General features: G+C 40.3%; 1 protein-coding gene across 1 annotated transcript in view; it reads right to left on the bottom strand.

Moving 5' to 3' along the window:
• Positions 1-20,645, bottom strand: part of GYPC (glycophorin C (Gerbich blood group)) — a 31,227-nt gene that overhangs the window by 4,397 nt on the left and 6,185 nt on the right. The window contains exon 2 of the mRNA XM_008496995.2: positions 434-484. Coding sequence (XP_008495217.1) covers positions 434-484 — 51 coding nt within the window. The remainder of the gene's footprint in view (positions 1-433; positions 485-20,645) is intronic.

Raw genomic sequence — 20,645 nt, 5'->3', positions numbered from 1 at the left:
AATGCATGGGGGAGCTTTAATGGAACACCAGGAAATGCACGATGCTGGATTCTGTAAAAATAGAGGGTCAGCTGGTATGAGCTTGCATGGCTGAAATCAAAGGTACTACATCTATTCTGCATTAAACAACAGTCTTGGCCCAGTGAACAATGAATACCAGAGGCTGATTTTGCTGCTGGACTGTTGGGTATTTTGTCCTTAAATGAAGAATGGGTGGAGGTGGTACTGCTCACTATATGGTTTATGCTCATTATTTCACCTCATTATCTTGCCAATAGCTCCTCTGGGAGCAGATTTCCCTCTGGCCTAATTAACTCTAATAGTGAAGCTCCTGTTGTCTTGTCAGCAAAGCAGGGGCTTTGCAAAATGCGAGAAATCAACCAACCTGCTGTTTTAATTCTAATGGTGCTGCTTAGTATGGTCTGCTACTTACCTCCAATAACAGCCACATCTGTTCCAGCTGTGGGGCTCTCCATCTCTTCATCTATAAATAGATCACCACATACAAAAGTTAATTAACGAAAAAGGGATTACATGTTACAGCAGTGACTATACGGTTGATGCTGGATTATTTTAACCTCTGAAACTCAGAACTTAAACAAGATCTCCCATTAGGAAAAGACATTTATGAAATGTCTCATTAGAACTAGCTGTACTGTAACAGTTTGCTGTCACCATAACACTGGAAAATAAATAGCTAGCACATTATGCAAATTATCATGGCCCTCAGGGAAGTACCCACTGTTTATTATGAGTGCTTACCTGCAACATCCTCCAGTGAATGTTTAAATTAAAAGTGTTCAGGTACTGTGATTACTCTGAGAAAGATAATTCTGGGGAAAAAATTTTGGCAACTATTTATTTTCCATTTTACAGTTTTTCAGAGTATGGTCTGGATCTTGATTTGATACAAATTAATCTGAATCTATTCATTTCAATTAATATTTATTTATCTGCAATATCCTGGTTTCAATATTAGCATTTATGGTCTTTTAAACTTACATTTGGAATCAAGCCAAGCCAGTTATGTCTGTGGTATAAAACACAGTTATCACTTATATTAAGTCTGAATTTGGTGCTGATAAATCAGATTAAATCCTTTGTTGGATTAGAATTTATTAAAAAACCCCAAACCTCTGCAATTTAAATGCAGAAGTACCTGACCGTGTCCTTTAAAGAAGTAATAAACCGTTTGAAGAGTTGTATGCTGCTGAAAGAGCAGTTAGAATTTGAATTCCAATTCTATCTTAATTGTAACACTAACTAAAAGTATCCAAAACAACAAATGGATAACCAACTTTTTCTAAAGGGGAGAGGAAAAAAAATTCCTATAAGTGGTGAGGCTTTTTCTTTCATTATTATCTAATATAGACCTCAGGTTAACTCAAATTCATATAGACAAGTGTTTTTTCACCTGTTTCTCTATGACTGGTGAGGGTACAATTCTGGCCTTGTTTTCTTCTCCATTTTGGTAACATTCCACTTAGACCTGAGCTATGTGGATATCTAAGAAGATAATGAACTCTTGGAGTTCTTCTGTGTTAGTTTTATGACAGGACACTCCTTTCATTGTTAATTATTGTACTATTTATACAATTCTAAATGACACTGGTTTCCAAACAAGACAAATAGTTTTATCTGTACCTATACCAGGGGGGTTGGAATTAGATGATATTTAAGGTCCCTTCCAACCCAATCCTTTCTGTGATTCTATGATTCTATGTGAGATTTTTTTTGTATTTCATTTTGTTAAATACCATGGATAGAAAAGTTTTCTGGAAAAGCTAAAAATTCTAATTCCAAATCTTTCTATAAATTCAACTGTGGTACTATGGCTGATATCTGACTCTTCTTTTGCTAAATCTGTGATAGATGATGCAAGAATAAATCACTGTTGTAATTTCCTCCTTATTCACATCTGGTCTCTCATATCAAATTGCAATAGACTGAGCAGAGCTGAGATTTAGAGATTCCCCTTCTTCCCAAACATGGGAGATGATTTTTCTAGAAAGTAGAGGCATTTTCCTCTACCCCAGAGATCCTTTCCACATTTTTTTTCCCCAGCTATACACTGATAGAAAGATTGAGCACGCCTTGTGTAATTTAAAAACTCTAATTATGTTTTTGTCCATTCAAAACCCGTGTTCTTCAGAAGAGATTAATTGCTTCAAGGTCAAACTGTTCTGTATTTCTTTATACACCACCTATATGCTGCATGCCAAAAAGCAGGCTCCTCTACAGCAATCAAATACCTGATGGTGTGAATTCTGAAGTGCTTCCCTAGCCACACAGCTTGCTTCCAAGCATTAATTCCATATCAAATCATTATCAGTTTAATTATAAAAAGGTATGTGAGTAACTCTCTGCTCTTTCCTGTCATTCCCAGGTGCCTCTCAGGTTCAGATAACAAGCAGGTGCCTTATCTCTAGTACTTGCCACCAAAGTGCTTTTTGATAATGGATTACAGTATCATCACTTTGCAGAAAAGTTTTCATTTCCATACTGTACTTGACAAGTTTTAAGAAGAATGCTGGTCCCATCCTGAGCTACCCTGTGGCTAGCACTGTTCTGTTAAGTTGACAAAACTGTGCCATGCAGCAAATAGCTAACACTGTGATGGGGCCTCACTCACTGCAGCTCCCCTTTTACTGTAAGCACAGCAGTCTGGCTTCTCCTTAGTGTGCAGACTTTTGACCATGGAAAGTGCTTGCTGTCCCCACAGATGGCACCTGTTGGCTTTTGCTGCACCATCTGGACTGCCAGGGCACTACAGCTACCATCAATGCTCAGAAGATAGCAGAGTCTGCTCCTCAGCTCAGTTTTGGAGCAAAGGATGATGGAGTGGAGAGAGGGACCTTCAAGGCCTGTTTCATAGTCCTGGAAATTTCACTTTGTTCAAAAATAGTTATGTGATCCATGATTGCTAGGCAGGGAGGGAAGGTATCAGTGTCATTCAAGATTCAGGCAGTATCACCCTTGATGAAACATGACTGAGGAAGATGCAAGGCATGTGCTTCTGAAGTAAAGCCAACTTCCCAGAGCAGGGGTGAGACGACAGCCACTATCCAGATGGGAATCCTCACTTGGCCAGGAACCTTTGTGTGCTCTCTTTAACTTCATCTCAGTTTACGTGAGAAATGCTCTGCATTACTGTAGGACTCAGTCTTCCCTTTCTGAGGAAGGAAGATATCCAAGATACTCAAGGAATTTCAGGCTGAGCAATGGCTGCAGGCTTTGGCCTTCTTGTATCTTCTTTATTCTGCTCTTTTTAGTGTGCATAGAACTGAGAAGTTTGTGTTTCAAGAACTACTGTTGCACCTGTTTTGGTTATTTTCGTTTGCTCCAAGGACATCTTTTGTCCTCTCTGCAGCTAAATTGTCCTTGCAAAACTTCCTCTCACTGCTATACTGGCCCTTGTCCATGGCTACATTCTGCTCCCAGAAGTGTTCAGTGTTGTTACTTAGTGCTATTGGTTACCATGACCTGGAAACCACAAGATTTGGGAAAACTTGTTTTTCATAAAATGTCTGGCCATCAGGATGAATTGGCTAAATCAAAAATGGAACATACAAATCAAATTGCTTGGTTTTGAAAAGTACGTTTCTAAAAGCCAGAATGAAGGGAAAGAAATGTCTTTGTTCCATGACCTGAAATTAATCAAATTCCAGTTCTGCCCATAAACTTACAGATAAGGAATTTTGCAATAGAATAACAATTGCTACCTGTCTCACTCTCATCAATCAAATCATGCTGAGAAGGCAGCAGCCTCTGAAAGCCTCAGGAATATTCTTGACTTAAACACTGCAAGCACATCTCTGGCTTTGCACTTCAAAGGTGAAAAGCCAGTACAACTAACTTTTATGTTAATGTAGTCAGTGGTGAGTTTTTCCTGCTTAAGTTGTCATTAAATTTTGTTAAACCATCTGCTCCAGATGCAATTTTTCCAATAAAACTTGACTTTTGCTATTTTTGAAGGTTTTTTTCTTTTTTAAACTGATCCCATTCCATTTTGACTGAGGAGCACTTTTCTGAAGGAGGGAGATCCAGCAATGAAAACATCTGCTTGAGGCTCAGCACTCTTTGTTTTGTTATGCACTTCTTCCTGCAGTTGTAATAATTTCTTTTGTTATTTAAATTACAAATCTGAGCCACTAAAAGCCATAAGTCACTTCCTGCTCAAAAATTATGATGCTGGCTTTAAAATATTTTAAAGCTTTTTAAATTTGTCCTTACTTTCCTACCTGAGATTCATTCAAGTCTTACTTTCCAGCCCTTCTCTATAATATCAAGGGCAAAATGTATATTGTAGATGAAAACTGTGGTTTAAGATTTTGTAACACTAGGAAACAGGTCTTTAAGAAAAACACAAAGTATTATGAGAGTCCTGATAAAGATGCAAGACTTATCAGTGACCTATCAGGTTTAGAAGGATAACCAGGTTAAAACACCAAAATTGACAGCAATTCAACTTGCATGGTGATGGGAAGGGGCATATTCATTCCTAAAACACTTTCTCCCATCCAGCATAGAAAGCACAGATTTCAGATCCTGCTTCTGGCAGAAACAATATGCTTAATATGATTAATATGTTGCTGTGGTTACTGCTACATGGGATAAACTTACAGTTCAGGCTTTCTGTTTTCTCAGGCATCATTTTTGTCTGTTGAAGGAGTTTCCATTAAAAAATCTGATACTTGCACACTTAGTGGTTTTGCAGTCAGCACTGTATTTAACAGTTTAGGTTACCTGTTTCCTTGTATGGATTTGGACATGGAAAAGTCATGAAAGGAAAACTGTACCTGCAAAGGGATCCCCCATTTGTCATATTTGTTATGAATGCCTGGGAATCATCCTACAGGAAAGATCTAATCTCCTGGTGCAAACTATCAAATCTCTGCTGTATAATCCACACAGGCAATTTGACTGGATAACATAACTAAGGCTAGACAAGTGCTTACTTCTAAGTAGTGTTGAATATAGAAAAAAGAGCCTGAGACTACCATTCAGATTGTCACAGTTTCCTTGCAGCTGAGGGTGCTATTGCTGTTTTGGAGTAGAGAGAGTCAAGTTGAGTGAGTACAGAGATATCTGTGTGTGATAAGCAGTTTTTACAATGCAGTTTTCAAAGCTGCTCCACACCAGCCAGGCAGCACTGCTCCTGCTCCTGCCTTTCAGGATTTTCCCATCCACAAGCCTGTGCTTTCAGTTCATAGCAACATAAGCCACTCTTTATCGTGATGCTCCATTGCTGCTTCCTTGTAGTTGCAATCTCTAATAAAACCTTGGCTGCTAAATTACACTCAAGTAGATCTCTAAGTGCTTTCTTGGGCAACCCATTTTCCCTCTTGATGTGCCTGTTCATTGCATAAGAAGTACTTGAAATTCGCTCAGCCCCTGTGAATGATGATCTGAGCTCCTCAGGGCAGTCATTTCCTTCTTAGGGCTTTCCTAGGTGTGCAGACTAGGAAACACACTGTAAGATTTAATCTGCCATCAGCTCACCTAAATATCTTATGAAAAACACTGCTGTCAGAGGGACTTTTCCAGGAGAGGTACAACCCACTTTTTCTTGGTATATCCATAGACATGCTTTGCAAGACCACGCCAAACACTGACTATGTTGTTGCAAGAAGTGGTGGGTTAGCAGTCTGTAGGCTGAAAAGTCTCTTTAGAATTCAACTATTAAATATTTAATATTTTTTCTTAAATATTAGTACTATCTATCTGTGCACTTGCAATAAATGAGGGAAACATTAAAACCGAATAACATCAAGATTCAGGCCAGATATAAATGTAATTCAGAGAAATATTTTGCCTATGTATTAATTGTTCTTTCATACATTCATAAATTTGAAAGACAAATTTAAGTGGAGACTAATGCAATTATAGTTTACTCAGTAATACTGAGTCTAGTAAATTATTGCCTATTTTTGGAGTTGTATCAAATGACCTAACACAACATTCCTTACTAGTTTTACCTTATTTTTTAAAAATTGTAATTTTAAAGAAGGACTGCCTTTTTATGTAAAGGATTTTGGTGATGTTTCAAACATACTCATCACTGCTCTAAGTACTTCCACTGAAGATGACCGTAAGATATTTGATTTGGCTCAGTAAAACATTATGAACTTCTGAAAGTATCAAGGAATATACAGGGTTCACCAGGAAGGTTTTGCAATTGTTAAAAACCTTAACTATAACTTTTGCAAATTTTATTTTTAATAGTTGTATTAAAAAGTGTATTTATTGTAACTTTCCCTTACCATGGGGCTCTTTCTGATCTCAGTATGCTCTTCTGAAGTCATCTTTCCTCTCAAATGTAAAAGCAGGTCTTAATGTGTCCCCGCTGTCATCACTGAAGCAAGACTTTTCCACACATATTTAGTATGGAAGAACTAATGAAGTCTTAACATCTCCATTGTTTATGCAACTGTGGTACGTCCTCCTTGCCCTTTGGTTTATGTGCTTTGCCAACACAATGTATTCATGAGAAAATCATTAATCTATTAACCTTAGCATACCGACTGAATTTACAAGCTACAGTTAGAACTGGTTCACCGCAGCTGCATGTGTAAAACTGAGTAGAACCAACTTCTGAAAACTTCACATTAAAAATACGTTAGTTGCTCAAGCTGCCATCTAGTCTGTGTTATGATATCAGATGTATCACACTGAGGCTTTTCTGGATTTAAAAAAAAAAAGGTGTCATTATCTATTTTAATATTTGCCAGTAAGTGTTCAGTGCCCTGCCAGAGCTGGCATCTCTATCCTGAAGGGTCATCAGCCTGAACCATCAATCTGACACTTTCTGCTGAAAAAGCCATCACCAGCTCCCATTAGATAATGACACATATCAAGGCTGTTCTTTCAAAATTAAGGAACAGTTTCTCATCTGTCAATCTGGACAAGAGACAGAATAATTTGGTTTCCATCTGTACGCTAAAGTATTATAAGAACAATAATGGTGACATACAGCAACAACCACATGATCTTCTGGGTAAGTAAAGGGACTGTGCTCCAAAGGTAAGGTAAATCATGCAGATTAAAAGTATCTACAAAATCTACACTGGGCCTGATCCTTTTTCTATCCTAGCTATCAAGTACATTGTCTTTAACTGTGTGAAGACAAAATCCCGTGTCATTCAATTAAATAAAAGTCTTTTCACACTTGGTAATATAGTGAGGATAAAAGGGCATTATCAAATTAGTTCATTTAGATTAGGATAATTTTAGCACTTCACATTTGATTCTGGTATACAGTGTCAGCAAAATATTTTTGTACCGTTCTAGAATGTTACAAAGTAAACAAGAGAAAATACATTTCCTGATGTTTGAGGAATAATAGCTTTGCTCACAGTTTCTCCTTTTTTGAAGATGAATTTCACTTGGGTCTGGGAGAATATCAGATGTGAAGAGACACACTAAAAGTCATCTTATCAAAAATAATCATGATATTCCTTAATGATAAGAGGAAAAAGGAGAAAATTAAATTTAGGAAATTATTTTAGGTGAAAAAACAGAAAAGTCTTTTAAAATGGAACAGATATTCTATATTTTGAAATAAGAGATTCAAATAACAAATCAAAGAGAATTAAAAAAAATGTAAAGGGTTGCATAATCTAAAAAAACCCCACAGTTTCTATTTTTTTAGTTAAATCAAACTTTTCTTTGTCCCCCAATAGAACTGAATACTCCCCCCCTCAAATTCCCTTTTCAATTCAAACCACATACTTTTGTTTTCTCTTCTTCTTCTGTGCTTACTAGAGACACACAGCAAAGCACTTTAGCTCCTTAGCTGAGGGTAACCAAAAACCAGCCACTGATTCCGATGGCAATTAAGCAAACTGTATCCAGTAAGAGTTTTAAATCCCCCCTTAGAAGTACTATAAATGCTACAGCCTTACAGATCCCTTCTTTGCAGCACAGTACTTGAGAGAGAGTTTTTTGGAGGCCCACATCCCCTCTGGTAACACATATTTACTGAGTCCCATGCATTCACATCCATGTCCACAGACTGTAAAAAATTAACATAGAAATTCAGATGGATCTGCCTGCTGCTTACAGCACCAGGAAGGATGATAGGGTTTCAGGGTCAGCAGATGAAACCCAGCTCAGAGAAGAAGCTGCAAGAAAGAGCTTGCAGCTTGGAAGTTTTGTAGTCCCTCACATTTCCATGGAAATATGCTAATGTAACCTGGCCATCATTTACATTTTTCCTCCACAACCATCAAAGTCAGCTCATGCTCCAAATGTGCAGCATCTTGCTGGGAAAGAAAATGGACCCAGTATTGCTTCATTACAGAAGGAGTGTCAAATGGGGTGCAGATCAATTCATAAGGTACAGCCCAAGATCAGGCTGTTTTCCTGTGAGTGTTCCTCCTCCCTCTCCCCTCTCTTCATCAGAACAGAGTACTCCTTTTGACAGCTTTTTAATTGGGAAAGTTTTGAAAGAAATGCCACATATCCAGTGAATCTGCCAAGTCACTTCTGCCTGACTTTTCTCCAGAGTCAAGAATTTGAAGCTCTAGTAATTTTCTCAATCAAAATGGGAACAAAAAACAAAACAGCCATTTGCTCATTCACTCTGATCAAAGCTGAATGGAAAGGCATTACTGGCTTAGCTGATTAACCACTGCAACTGCTGCAAACAATTACAGGTAATCAAAGGAGCTGACTATGAACATAGGGAAAGCCCACCAGACAACCTTTAATAGACTAACTTGAAATTCTTGAAAAACAGTGCATGAAAGAAGCACATTTTGCTGACCTAGAATCATAGAATGGTTTGGATTGGAAGAGACCTTCAAGATCATCTAGTTCCAATCACCCTGCATGGGCAGGGACATCTTCCACTAGATCAGGTTACTCAAGTCCCCATCCAGCCTGGCCTTGAACACTTCCAAGAGTGCCCCAGGGAGGGGGCAGCCACACCTTCCTTGGACAACCTGTGCCAGAGTCTCACCATCCTCACAGGAAAGAACTTTTTCCTAGTGTTTAAACCTCTTCATTGAGTTGAAAACCATTTCTCCCTGTCTTCTCAATACACAGTGGTGTAAAAAGCCCTACCCCAGCCTTCTTGTAGGCCCCTCCAGATATTGAAAAGTTGCTAAAAGGTCATCTCAGACCCTCGTCTTCTCTAGGCTGAACAACCCCAACTTCCTCAGCCTGTCCTCACAGGGGAGGTGCTCCAGCCCTCTGATCATTTTAATGGCTCTCCTCTGGACACACTCAAAGAGCTCTATGGCATTCTTACATTGGAGACTCCAGAACTGGACACAGTATTCCAGATTGGGTCTCAAAAGAGCAGAGCAGAGGGGAAGAATCACCTCCTGTGACCACCTTTCTGTGCTTCTGTTGATGCAGCCCAGGACAAGGTTGGCTTTCTGGGCTGCAAGCACACATTGATGGCTCATGTTAAATTGTGGTCCACTACTACCCCCAAGTCCTTCTCCTCAGAGCTGCCCTCAATCCTTTCTCCTCCCAGTCTGTATTCATGCATGGGATTGCCTTGACTCAGGTGCAGAACCTTGCACTTGGCATTGTAGAACTTCATGAAGTTTATACACTTAAACCTGTCAAGATTTGGCCTAGACTTTGCATGTTAGAATATAAGCATAAAAAATGTGAATGAGAACCTTTCAGTGAAAAATCAGAAACCAAGATGTCTTGGAAGACATAATTCCTTCTCAGTCCCTGTGTAGATGGTTAGATGATGCAGTCAGACAAATTAACTGCTAAATTGCTTGTAACTATTAACCAAGATGTGTTTTTAATGTGACCTAACTGATTTACCAGCCTCAGCCCTGACTCTCAGGCCTTTTGACCATGTCATCAGAGGAGAAAGGGATTTCAGCGTTTCTTAATTTTGCTTTGGTTGTTTTTTATGACTTTAATAACTTCTTAAGAACAAGTTTTAGTTTATTTTTGAGTCATACTTTTTTTATGAATGTTGCACTGTTCAAGACAAACATTAGTTAAAACTAGTCCCCCTAACTAAGACAGATTGAACTGTTAGCTGAAGTATTTCCATCAAATACATTTGGCAGCTTTTTTGTACTGATTTTCTCTGTTCCTGCTGTGTGCTTGGCTTCACTGTCCTTGTCACGTTTACAAATTTTGACTCCCTTATTAAACTCTAACTGCTTTTAAAGGAAGAGCAAGCAAAGATAAGCACTTTGCCTCACTTTTCATGGAAACTTCAGGCTGGAGAGTAAAGATAGACTAGAATAGTACAGCAGTGAAGAAGATGCAGTGAGGACTTAAAAAGTGTAAGCTCTTTAGTAGCAGCTGGTTCTCTGGTCACCACGTGCTCTGCAATCATGATGCAGGGTAGATCCAGAGGAGCTGCAGTGAGGTATTTCCCTTCCCCATGGGGAGTTGCTGTGGGAGGGTGCCAGTGTATGATGGGAATGGGATGCTGGGGACAGAGATATAAATCCAAAGGCGTTTCACTGGTTGTGTTGCAGGCAGAAAAAATTGTTTTAATGAACATTTATATGCAAGGGAAGAAACATGGCTATTATTCTATTCAGTCTAATAAATGTCTTGTCCTCCTTTTGAGATGAAAACCCTGACCTCCAGCCTAAATTACAGGTGATGTGACTAAATTAGAGGTGATGTCATCTAGAGATCACCTGAAACCTGGTGAAAGCCTGCAGTTATGCACAAATATATTAAATTGACAATTCAAAGAATATAGTGCCAAGCTACTCTCTTTAGACAAGTATAATCATTCTTCCAACACGGGCAGGTTTCTTCCCTTATCTGTCATTCCCACCACCAATATTTTGTAGCAAAGCAGCATGACAGCTGATAATTCTTGGAAACAGGAGCTCTCTGTGCTCTCTCCCCTAGCTCATTTGATATGAACTGTATTCCGCTATATCCAGCACATACACCAGTGCTTGCCTAAGGCACTGTCTACCAAGCACTGAAAGTGGAAATGTCAGGATGTTTAGCATATGCTCTTTAGGGACACTGAGATCTTTCCTGGAGTATCGATGAGGTTAATATTATTAATGGAGTAATCTGTAATGGAAACAATCTTCCATATGCTTTAAATATTGGGCATATTAAATAAAGAAAATAAAACCTATTGAAACACCTTAGGAACTTGCAAAGCAAGTAAAAGCTAAGTGCAAGAGTACTTCTTATTTTCCATTGATTCTGCAATGAATATGCAAATTTCTTTTGTATATCTGCCCAATTTAAAGACAAAACCCATTGCATTATCTGAAAAAGATTTACGTATCAGTCCAAACTGTCTAAACTTAGTGGAGCAATTTTAGCTTTACCATCTTTCATTCATCTGATTCTAAACAGATTGTGCAATAATTGTTACACAAAGGGAAAAAAAAATAATGAAAAAAGCCTCACTTGTCTATTATTTTTGGACAGTCACCTGGCACTATTTGACAAAAAGCATATTGAACGCATTAGGAGAGATGAGGATGAAAAAACCTTTAGTGATGCCACACACTGAATGTTATTCATCGTGGGTCTTACACTGTTGTAAGATTCATTTACAACTCATTACTAATGCTCCACTCTCATAATGAAACATGAGCAGTAAGTACCATGTGGGGGGAAACCAAATAACCAGCCTGGAGAGGTGTTGGACTGTTGGAAAGCAGTCTGTGTGACCTAAACTGTCTCCACAGGTGCTGCACAGAGCTGTTTTCTCTTCCCATTCACCAAGAAGCAAATCTAGAAGACTATCTTAGATCAGAGGGTCAGCTTTCTGGAGCCTATAGCTAAGGAAAACAACCCCCAACCATTACAGTTAGCTAACATTGCCCAACCACCCTTTTCCAATGCCTGTGCTGTGAGCTTGGCCTTTCTAAAAGGTAGTCAGAATCTTCTTTGCAGAGCTTTCAACATGCACTGGTCAGAAGGGCTCGATCTCTCATACAGGTGATTAAATAGTGTCTTACACTCTGCTTTTGCCTCTTAAGTTGCAGTCGTGTTTATGAAAGCAACCTTAGTATGCCAAAAGCTGATGCTATTACATTCCTAACTAGAAAAGAACTCCATTTAGTTTAGGAGTCCTTTTTGTGTTAGTGCTAACTTGGATGGGTCTCTGTAGACAAATGTTGACTTCCATAAACTTGGACAATGATAGCAATACATGAGGTTTCTGCTTCTCTTTCCAATCTGGTTGAAACCGGTCAGTGGATCCAAAAGTTCTTGATAGAAAGTGACAGATGGATGAACACATGATAAACCAGACAGATAGACAGCAGGAACACATAAGACTCATTTCATCATGAAACTGCACTGAAAGCAGAAGGAGCAATGGGTACTTGGGTAATATTCATGTTTTGGTCACCAATTTTAAAAATGTCATTTTTTGGCGACCATTTCAAAGCTTGTAGACTATGTCCTTAGTGGTTTTAACAGCAAAGGGCAAACCAAAGGGACATTGTGAGATTTTTTTTCTAGCTCCTTTTATTGTCACATTGCTACATTTTTATGGTTTGGACTATATTTTAAACCTTTAAAGCCAGATTCAGCTTGGACAGCCCCAGCAATTTCAACAGAGGATTAATGTGTGTCATTAAGCAAAGAAATATGTTCTAGTACTTTTCAATAGCAACAAATGCTTGCTATTGCACTTCTCTGATCAACATATTTTTGACTTACTGTAAAGCCTCTGGGCTGTTCCTTTCTCAACTGTATGAAATACACATACAGAAAAGCTGAGAGTGAACTGCTGTGACTTGAGCTGGCTGCTGCATTCCAGCAGAAAAGGGCATTCTCATTCTGAACCATTTTCCTTTCAAGCTGATCCAACAGAAAACCAGCCCACCAAAAGGGAAGAGGCAGGGGGTATTTACTTATTGGCAAACCAATCCAAGTCACCATGTGGTCAGACTGTTGGTCGATCTGTTAACAGGGAGGGCTTTGGTAGGTGCAGACAGTGCAAAAAGCAGGAATGCTCTTTTGGGCAGGTAAAGTACTTTATAGATCTGCACTCAGGAGAAAACAGGTCCCCCAAAGGAGAAGCATAAAGGAGAAAGATGTGGATTTTCTTGCTAGATTGGTCTGAATAGAACAGAAAACTCCAGATTTTCCTAGTCACGACTCCTTTGAAGTCTCTCTAGAAGACCATGGAAAAAGTTTGGCTTGGTATTCCCTGTGTAAGAATATACTGGAATGCATTAAGAAGGAAGGACCGTCTCTCAGTTGTCAAAATGGGGACCCTAGGGCAGAGCTGTTTTGTCTACCTCCTTCTCTGCCTGGGGGAATGCTGCTCTTCCACAGCTGGATCAGCAGCAATTGTGCCAGTCATGCCCTGCAGCTGAGAAGAGCAGCAGAAGTCATTGTTGTCCCATATACACTTGTGTGAAAGCAGGGCAAGGTTCCAGCACACAAAGTGAAATACCAAGTGGTATACTTGCAAAATGTCTCTCACACTGCTTCTGCTCCCTTTGAAGCTGCTGGCAGATCTCCCAGACGTTCCAACTTCTCAGTTAGGCCAATGATGAAAACTTTTAAAATCTCCATTTTACAAATATTGGAAACATGAAAGAGCCAAAGATTTATTGACAACATCATCATATACAGCTTCTGTCTACCATCTCTGTTTCCTAATTTCCCAGTTTAATTCACCATCTGATGCTGCCTAACAGGCTGCAAAAATCTGCCTTCTAAAGGATTCATGAGAAAACCTGTAAATTTCCCAGTGTTTTTTCATAACATACCCAAACTATTTACCATTGCCTCCAAAGAAGCCTGCTTTGGAACAGTCATAGGGTCAAGTTATGCCACTAAAACACCTATTAGTATCAAGAGAATGAAAAAAAAAAAAAAAAAAAAAAAAAAAGAGAGAGAGAGAGAGAGAGAAACAGAAAGAAAAATGAACAAACCAACAGCACTAGCACAGCCCTGGAAAATATGAAGTCATAAGTAGAGTTCAGCCAGAGCTGACTCCCATTAAACTTTGCTAAAGAGCCAAGTTCCACCCAGAGATACGTATGAACTGCAGTTTATTTCAGGGGGAGCTGTGCTGTACTTCATGTCAGGGCAAGGCTTTAACACAAGTATGTATCTGTTACAAGGCAGAGAGAAGTAAAGCCCGCATCCCTTTTGCATTTTTTGGCTACACCTGCATAGATGGAATAGAAAACTGAAAGAAGTGGAGAAAACAGCCTACACTTTTACAGAGGCTGTGTGTCAAACTTAATTCCAAACTCTTCTAAAAGGCCTGAATGCTCACGTTTCTCATTCCACTGTGACTGTCATGAGATTCTGTAGCTTTTCCCTGTGCCCCTGCCACCCACACAAGGGTTAGAGGGAGAAGCTCTAAGGCTTGTTTGTCTTTCTAGCTTCTTTGCTGTGGGAGTCCCTCCAGGAGACGAACAGCAAGAAGCATTCCCTAGGATATGCACAAGCTTTTATAAGGAAGAGACATACCCAGTCTGGCTTTACTTTCCTTCAAGCTTTCCACTGAACATTTTTGTCTGACAAGCAGGAGCTCCACTGAATGAGAAAGAAAGGAGTGGCAGAGACATTCCCTGTCCCTCTTGCAATCCCAGACAGGAGCTAGGAATGGCAGCATCCTTGTGCTATGGGGAGCTTCATGGACAGCTTCAAGAAACAGCCTTTTGTTTGTGCTGGGACTGGCTCCTGCTGCTCAGCTGCCTGTTAGAAGGGACGAATGGATAAAGTCATGGCCACATGAACTTCTGGCTGGGTCCTGGAGGCCCTGCAGATACCTGGGGGAACAAGGCAGAGGAGTGCCTTGCTCCCTGACAGGAACTGTGCCTTCAGTAATGCTGAAAGTTGAATTCCTTCAATTGCAAGTTAAAAGAGCTCATTCAAGAAGAGGGAAAGGGAGGAGGTAAGGCTCAGTTCTGCCAAGAGCCAAGTCTGGATATGAGCAGGAGGTTAAAGTATTTCATATGAGGAACTCTGGCAAATGCAAAAGCTTCTGCACCCCAAGCTGACCCTCTTAGCTCTGGAATACTAACACTGGCTCAAGAATTTCCTGTGCCTCAGACCTCTAGATTTCAGACCTTGTGCTTTAACTCTCCACTAGGCTTTCGCTGCTGAAAGATGGACCATCAGCTGCCTGCTCACTATGGCACTTCCATGGGCAGAGGTGCAAAGGTGTTTAAGTCCTTTTTAGGCAGCAATGCCCAGCACCATCAGGATCAAGCCTATCTTGGCAAACACTTGTCAGGAATACTGTAGCAGATGGGAAGAGATGGCAGCGGCCCTGGGAAAGAAAGTCTCTTTTTTCTTTGTACTGGTGTGACCTAACAGGCAGCTGGTGGAAGCTAAGGGAAAGACATGGGCTGCTCTGGCAAAGCCACAACATGGTGTCCCTGTTCAATGGCACTGAAAGAATGGTAAAAATCAGCTAGAAGATGGGCTGGAAATATGCCAGCAAGGATGGGAAATGGGAAAGACAGGTATGTGAGATCTGGGAGCCTTGAGGGACGATGCAATTCTCAACCACAGACAGGGTGCCTGTCAAGGGACTGATTTTGCATTTCTTGCTACATCTCTCCTCTTACCCCGGATTATGTTCAGTGTGGGGGAGAAGCATCCTCTTAGGGATGTGATTGCTCATGACCACAGACACCAAGCTGTTACTCTAATGAGCCAAATTACAGCAAACAAAATCAATTGCTAAGCTAGGCACCCACGTTAATCAGTATCTTCCTTGCAAACTTCCCGCAGCCACCCAAAAGTCCAGGACCTTGATATGAACTGCTGGCAGCAGGACATGAACAAGAGGTCACGTCCCTTAGGGTTTGAGAGCTTCTTCCCAGATGTAAGCTGTGAAGGTGGTGCTAGATGTTCTGGTTTTTAAGCCTATTTTTTTCATTCCTCTGGAATGAATCACTGATTCAATCTTCAATTACAGGCCATGTGCTCTCCTCCTCCTAGTGACTGCTGCACCTTCAGATCTGACAAAAATAGGCACCCAGACCTCTGAAGGGAGTAGCTTCATTCCTCCCTCTGGCCACCTTCAGCAGCTGTTGGACTATGTAAGGTCCTGAGGCAGGGCTACACCAGACTGGAAAGACAGGGAAGTTTATCCAGCAATTTCGTACTCAGGTCACTTAAAAACAGCACAGTGGAAGCAGTGATGTGGAAGTCATGCTCCCTTCTGCTCTGCTACCAGCCTCTGGAGAAAACAAGCCACAGGATACGTTTCCTGCCTGGGGAGGGCTCGCAGCAGCCTGGAGGAGAAGGCATGACCTTTTACTTAAAGGAAATGCAAGTCGTGGAGAGGAGTAAAGGAAAAAAGCCAGGACTGCACTTCATCTTAAATACAGTGTCAAGCAGTTGTACCTCCTCTTGCTTTCTCACCCTGTATTTGAAGCTGATCCTAACTTACTTAGCAATGGTACATTATAAACAGTTCCATCTGTCTGTGCCACCCCATTGTGGCTCCAGTCAGTCATGAACCTTCTGACAAAAGTCAGATGCGTTTGAAATAAAAGGTTTCATTCATCACAACCAAAGGAAACCAGAGGAGGTACCCTAGGGCTAGGCTCATGTTCTGTTTCCAGCTCACAAATTGTTACGTCCCCAGGATGCAAAGATTAAGCATCTCACACAGAACGTGGGAGGAGGCAGAAGAGTCTTTGTCCAAGATTCACATATTTTAATGGATTCCAGAAAGGGAAATCTTTTACCAATGAGCAACAGCAAAGTTCAGAGAAATGCAAAAGCATTAATCTCACCAGTCTCATTCCTGCCTGCCAAAAGTGTGAGGGATGATTTACATCTCCTTAGTACATGGAGTCCCTTATGGATCATTAATCCACGGGGAGAATATGCTCAGGAGCCATAGACATCTTTTTTTTAATGTGCATGAGCCTTGAATCAGCAGGAAGTATTCTTTGGGTGTGTACAGAACCTGTTTATATTTATTTGCTCCCCACTATCCCCTGCCTTCAATAGTGCTTCCTGCAAGAACTCTAGTTACCACTAATAAATCACTTTGCCTTCACGAAAATCTGCGGTGATAGTAGATGAGGCTGCCGTGACCCATTCCAGGCATTTTAAGGAGAGTAACATTAAAAAGTGAAGCTCTGAAATCAGCAAATTCTTGCCCAAAGTCCATTGAGATCAATATGAGAAACCTCAAATTCCAGGTTACAAGTATCTCAGCACATTGACTTAGGCAATGCAGTAACTTGCAGCAGGTAAGGCATTTCCTGAGAAGCTCTACGTGAAGGAGACAGAAATGATCAACTGTTTGTTTACATGCCAGGACCTCAGAAGATGGATCTTTCTGTTTGCAGCTATAGCTGATCAGAAAACATGCACCAACAGTTAGTAGGAAAGGGGGGCAGGTCTAGTGGTCACCTCCTGTTGTTCTGTTCTCATTTCCATGATGATTCAGTTGCTACATGAGGACCATTAAAGATTGATTTTCTTCATTCACAATATCCAGACATGTACAAAATGCCACTAGTTTACAGAGGAGGGCAAAAAAATATGTGCAGAAGAAAACTACATTTCTGTATTCATATCTCAGAAGTAGCACTCACTTCCTGCCTAGATTTGCCAGGTTCCATGTTACTGTGGTAAATCCACATCCTTACTGCTGTAAATGACTTACAAGATCAGAAATACTTCTGAAAAAGAACACCCAACCTGGGTGGTGTCCTTGGGTTTTATGCTCCCCCGTGTCTGTGCGGGCTTGCAGCATCTTCTATTTTTGCTCTTTGTCAAACACAGTGTCACTGAATTAGTTTTTGACAAGCTGAAAAGCATGAAGATTAGAACAGTCACGTTTCCATGTATTACCACCTGCTATTTCATTTCTTCCGTGGTGCTTAAATGTTCAGGCATGTGGCTTTGAAACATGATACCTTTAATGCACTTAAAAACTCTGCTGGATTTCCAGCTTGCTTTGATCTCCACAGTCTAGAGACTATCTCAGAGAATAAAAATAAATATGTTTAGGGGAGAAAATATTTTCAAGGAGAAAAACCTAAAGTTCTTCCAACTTGATGTGCTTTGCCAATTGATGTCATACCAAGGGCTGCTTTTTGCATTTTATCTTTCTGCTTCAGGAGGCCTAAATCTCTGCCCAGAATGAGCAACTTCATGAAGTAACAGGAGGATAGATGTGGTCAGTGCCCTTTATGAACACTGAAGAGGCAACTAATTGTTTAAGTTCTTTTGTGTAGAAAGGAAATGGAAGGAGAGATTATTTCTGTCCTGGAGAATTTTCAGACTAAAAAATACATTTAGGCAATGGAGAAGCTGTATTTTGTTTAGAATAAATGGGAAATATGTGAGAGGAAAGTTGGTAAGATCTTGAATCATGAGTAGGAAAGAGACATTGACGGGAGAACTGGAAACAGAGGAAAGACTTAGCTAGCCCATGCTATAAGCTGCTTTCTGGGGCTGTACAACATGAATTTTCCCATCTCTCAAAAATGAAGTCCCCAGACATCACTGTCTCTGTGGAAATGGCTTACACTTTAAATAATTTCAAATTATTCCCTGTGCAGCAAGAAAGTAGAAATGAAAGAAGGGAGAAAGGAAAAGAAAGCAAGAAAGCAAGCAAGAAAGAATGAAGAAAATGAAAGTCAGGGTGTGGAGTGGTTAACTTGAGAAACAGGGAGATGTGGTGAGGTTGAGCGGCCAAGTAAACAGCATAGGAGAGGTGTTTGGAGGGAACAGATCCATCCAGCTCTACAAAGGTGAGATAGAAGGTGATTTTTAAATTTTTTAAAGAATAGCTAAGGTCCTGGCATTAACCATTGCTTGAGCTCTAGGTATGGAGGAGAAGACACCTCTCAGTGGGAGTGAAAGTGCCAAAGGCAGTCAACAAGGCTTCATAAGAACTGGTCCCTTTCCATTAGGTGGATACAGCCTGCACAAGAAGGATGTACAAAACACCCTTGTTGCTCCCTGACTCGATGTTGTTCTTAGCCGTGCTGATATTAGCAGAAGCCATTCACTCCACTCCTCATCATGACTGAACCAGGGATAGAATAATATAAAAGTGACAGGGTGTGCAGAGCACACCAAGTGGTTTCGAAAAAGAGTGAGAAAACCCTGACTTCCCTTTTCCCAAAGCAAATGGGAAGCTGGAACAGAAGCATGGCTCTCAACAGCAGTTTGTTTCCTGGTCTGTTCTGCTCAACACTTTATGCAGGATTTTCTGTAGAAATGCAGCCAAATCGTGTGTATATTCCCCTGCTTCCACCAAGGGCTTAATTGCCATTAGTAACTGTTAGTATAGGCTTCTTCAAATTAAAAAAAAGTCCTGATGAGCTCACTGACTCCAAAAAAACCAGAGACATACAATGATAAACTCTCCCAGTTGTCTGATCCAGGATGTAAAAAGCATGTCCCTGGTTGTAAATAAAAATTCCTGTGTGATGACAGGGAAGACCTGGAGGGAGGAGTTGTTTCATAGCAAGTTGTGGAGAGAGAGTAAGGAGAAACCAATGGGGAAGAGAGAGGGAGACAGAAAAGGGGGAGATTCCCACAGGAAAGAAGGCCTCAGCCCAAGGGATGACAAGGCAATATTTACATCTTCCTTTGTGCTTTTCTTCTTTCTCATTGCCAGCACTATGGAAGGTCCTTGTAGGAAGAGAGGAAATGGCATCTAACAACTGGGACCTGTGTTTCTCATATGTGGAGATATGAACACTTACCTGTGGGCTGCCAAAGGGACAGACAGGAATGAAGGAGGGGCAGAGAATACTTGTACTAGACAACCTGAGAGGTCTGGTGTAAGAGTAATGATAGAGACTGGTCTGCCCTCTGAGAGCATCCTTGCATCACAGATACATCAAGAATTTAATTTTCTGCTCCTTGTATTGGATAGGACAATGACTGTACTCCTCTTTGTTTCTTAAGTCATTATCATTGCTTTTCTCTGGATCTTTGCTTCTGTGCACATGGGTCCTGTAATTGTCTCCGAGACAGATTCAGGCAAATCCTGTGATGTCTAAATTCAAAATATGGAGTGATTCAGTGTCGACAGTATTGTGAGCTGCTGGGTTCTGACTCTATGTACAGTAAGGAGAGAGACACCTGAATCTGGCATCCAAAGATGATAGTTTGCATAAGGCTGATTCACTGAGGTTTTACTGTATCATATAAAAAGAATATTTTGTAATATTTTCCAAGTTCTTATATATATATATCTTCTTGCTCTCTCTTCCTGAGTTTATGCTTCTGCAAAGCCTTAAAAAATCTTGTCAGTTTTTCTGCTACTTTTGAAGGCATCTAACATCATAAAAGGGAAACATGACCTTGAGGGTCTGTGAACAAAAATGTGGTCAGGGAAATAATATGCTCTGCATCCAGAAGTTTGACTAGCCAAAAGTCACATAGGTAATGAAAAGGTAGCATATATATAGATGTGTGTGTATATCTGTGAATTTCTATGCATACAGATATACAGAATATTACATATACATCCACTGTGTGTGAATATATGGATATATATAAAGAATTCAAATCCATCTTCTAGGTTTGATATTACTAAAATAATTCCTGTTTGCAAGTCTAAGCACCCACACATATGCAGAGACTTGATGTCTGATTTTGCATTGCTGTGACCTTGTCACACATGCTTTTTATAATGTCGACTGCTTCATAAAAGTAGACATTTTAAACATGCAGTTCCCAGTAAAACAGGCATTTATCACTCA

Source organism: Calypte anna, chromosome 7, assembly GCF_003957555.1.
Source record: "Calypte anna isolate BGI_N300 chromosome 7, bCalAnn1_v1.p, whole genome shotgun sequence".
Taxonomy (NCBI): domain Eukaryota; kingdom Metazoa; phylum Chordata; class Aves; order Apodiformes; family Trochilidae; genus Calypte; species Calypte anna.
Note: the sequence above shows the minus strand (reverse complement) of the source record. Positions and strands in the feature narration are given on the sequence as shown.